Source organism: Miscanthus floridulus, chromosome 13, assembly GCF_019320115.1.
Source record: "Miscanthus floridulus cultivar M001 chromosome 13, ASM1932011v1, whole genome shotgun sequence".
NCBI lineage: Eukaryota > Viridiplantae > Streptophyta > Magnoliopsida > Poales > Poaceae > Miscanthus > Miscanthus floridulus.
Genome location: NC_089592.1, coordinates 39,254,156 through 39,257,246, shown reverse-complemented (window position 1 = coordinate 39,257,246; position 3,091 = coordinate 39,254,156). Strand labels below are relative to the sequence as shown.

The following is a 3,091-nucleotide window of genomic DNA, read 5'->3' as shown; positions in this document are numbered from 1 at the left end:
TGACTAAAAGCTACTAAAAAAGCTTTAGTCATCTCTAGTAACTCTGGAGTTACTAAAAGTGACTAAACCGTTTAGTAGCTACTAAAGTTTAGTAGCTCGAACCAAACACCCCCTAATACTTCATCAATCTCAAAATAAATATATATCTCGCTTCAGGAGAAATCAAACTTTTTAAAGTTTAACCAAATATATATAAAGTATACTAACATTTATGAGGTACAATGAACATGATTAAATTAAACGTGAAATATATTTTTTATAATAAATTTATTTAGAGATAAATATAGATAATATTTTTTTATATTTTTAGTTAAACTTAAAAGTTTTGACATCTTGAGAAGCGACGTTTGTAGTATTTATTTAGGGACGGTAGGAGTATAGAAAACTGGTTGTCCAGCTGAGCAGAGATAAACGAACGGACAGGATGGGCTGCGTGCCACTGGCTTGTTCAGATCGACGCACCACTCCCAAGCCCAAAAAGTCGAAGACATTCGCATCTCCTGGCATGGCGCCGCCGCTCGCCGCCGCCCTCCGCCCTCACCTCTCCCGCCTCGGCCAAACCCTCTCGTCCCGTTTCCTTCGCCTCTTCACCTCCCACTGTCCCTCCGACCAGAGCGACTTCGAACCAGACCCCGACCACCCCATCCCCTCCGCCCCCGACAATGACGACGGTGAGCTCGCCTCCTTCCTCCACCGCATCTCCAGCGCGGCCTCCAGCACTTCATCCCCGAAGGAGGCCCTCTCCCTCCTCCTTTCCTTATCCACGGGCCCGTCGCCGGCCTCCCCCGCTCTCCTAGTCCGCGCGCTCTGGGAGCTGCGCCGCGACCCGGACGCTGCCGCGCTAGCGCTCCGGTATGGAGACGAGTGCAGCGCCGTGGATGGGGCCGATGGGGCGGGTCTACCGCCGCCGCCCGACGCGTGGCACCTGGCCGTGTGGACCGCGGGTAAGGCGCGGCGGTTCGACCTCGCGTGGGCGGTCGTGCGGCGGATGCGGAACCGCGGTGTGCTCACTCGCCGCGCCATGGTTATCCTGATTGAGAGGTGCGGTCTCGTGCACGAATTCTGTCACTTTTTATTGCAGAAAGAAAGTTATAAACTCGAATGTTGTGAGCTTAGTAGTTTCCTCTTATTTATGAGTATATGACCCGTGATTCAGTTCTCTAAACATGCTTTCAGTTGAGACATGCAGTGATTCTAAAAAAATTGTGAACACATTATTTTAGAAGCACCAGCAGAGATTTATGCTCCGGGTTTAAAATCTTAATCTTCGTTGGCACACTGTCCCAACGAATAAATTCTGTTATTTACTTAATTTACTGATGCAGTGTTTTCATTGTGGTCATAAATTGAAGGTGAATTGTTGAGCTTGTAAAACTTCAAAAGTGTGATCGATGTGCTCCTGCATTAGAAGATAACAAAACATGCAACTTCTATGGGTCCTGTTCTCAGGATGTTGACTCTGTGTATAATCAGTTAGGAAGGATAGCATAACTTCCTGGATCAATTATTGGGGTTTACCTTAGCATCTTACTTCTCAGCGTTGTGTTGCTCATCTTTGACACTCATAATTCTGTAATTGAACTTCCAATGTACTTTTGAACTTTTGAGAGTTCTTTTTTTCCATCATGGTCTTTTCATTGTGTGGATATGAAACTTCAGGTATGCAGCTGCCAATGAAGTAAATAAAGCAGTCAAAACATTTGATGCCATGGAGAAGTTTAAAGTCGAATCAGATCAAAGTGTATTCTACTCCCTTCTTCGCGCTCTTTGCAAAAGCAAAAACATAGAGGATGCTGAGGAGTTGCTTCTTTTGAGAAAGAAATTCTTCCCACTTACTGCAGAAGGTTTCAATATAATTCTAGATGGTTGGTGTAATGTGATCACTGATGTGGCTGAAGCAAAGAGAGTTTGGAGAGAAATGTCAAATCACTGCATTACTCCTGATGGCATGTCCTATACTCTCATGATCAGTTGTTTCTCAAAAGTCGGAAACCTTTTTGATACTCTAAGGGTTTATGATGAGATGAAAAAGAGGGGCTGGATTCCTGGTATTGGTGTTTACAATTCACTTGTCTATGTTCTGACAAGAGAAAATTGTGTGAAGGATGCACACAATATATTCAGCAAACTTACAGATGAAGGCCTCCAGCCGGATGTTGAAACATATAACAATATGATAGTTCCACTCTGTGAAAGTTGTAAGCTTGATGAAGCGCGAATGGTGATGGAAAGCATGATACTTAAGGGCATCGTTCCTACCATTTCAACTTACCATGCATTTTTGAAGCAAGAAGGCATTGACGAATCACTGAAGCTCTTGCAGAAAATGAAGGAGGATGGTTGTGGCCCTAAGAGTGATACATTTCTCATGCTTATTGATAAATTTTTCTTGCTGAACGAGTCTGGGAATGCTCTAAGAGTATGGAATGAAATGAGAAAATATGAGATCAGCCCTGTCCATTCACACTATATGACAGTGGTTGAAGGTTTAGTAAAACATGGATGTATACCAAGAGCTTTAGAGTACTACGACGAAATGAAGGAAAAAGGTTTTGCCTCTGATACGCAACTTGATAAGGAATTTAAAGCCTTTTTGTTGAGCAACAGAGACCACTGGAGAGGAGCAGGAAAATACAATATCATTCCCCAGCGTGGTAAACATTTTACGAAGCGGTCAAAAATGCAATAACATGTGTGGTTGCTTCTAGTGCCTTTGTGATCTGAGGGACTTTTTCAACAAAGTTCAATATGGACCACATTGTGAGGTACAGTACATTTAGTTAACCTGTTTGTGAACCCTGACCAATGGCCAAAAAAAAAAAACTTATGTGAATCTAATTGCAAAAACATAATAAACGTGGTAGTTGCCTGTGTTTTCTGAAATAGTTACCTTTGAACTCAGTTGTGTGATACAATGGTCATGGGTCATTGGAGTCTATGTGTTAATCTTGATTGCCCTCCCACGACCAATTGTTTTGTATCTCGCCTACCTGCAGTTGGAGTCTATGTTCATTGGTAAATTTGTCTAACAATTGTAAGCTTGGTTATTTGGCTTACTACAGGCATTTTGATTTTTCAAGCTGTCATTAGA

General features: G+C 42.9%; 1 protein-coding gene across 1 annotated transcript; it reads left to right on the top strand.

The window, feature by feature from the left end:
• The first annotated feature begins 456 nt into the window (after positions 1-456).
• Positions 457-3,091, top strand: LOC136501599 (pentatricopeptide repeat-containing protein At1g80880, mitochondrial-like). The gene is made up of 2 exons (XM_066497112.1): positions 457-1,041; positions 1,660-3,091. Exons 1-2 carry the CDS (start codon positions 506-508, stop codon positions 2,687-2,689), a joined length of 1,566 nt encoding a protein of 521 aa, XP_066353209.1. The 5' UTR covers positions 457-505; the 3' UTR covers positions 2,690-3,091.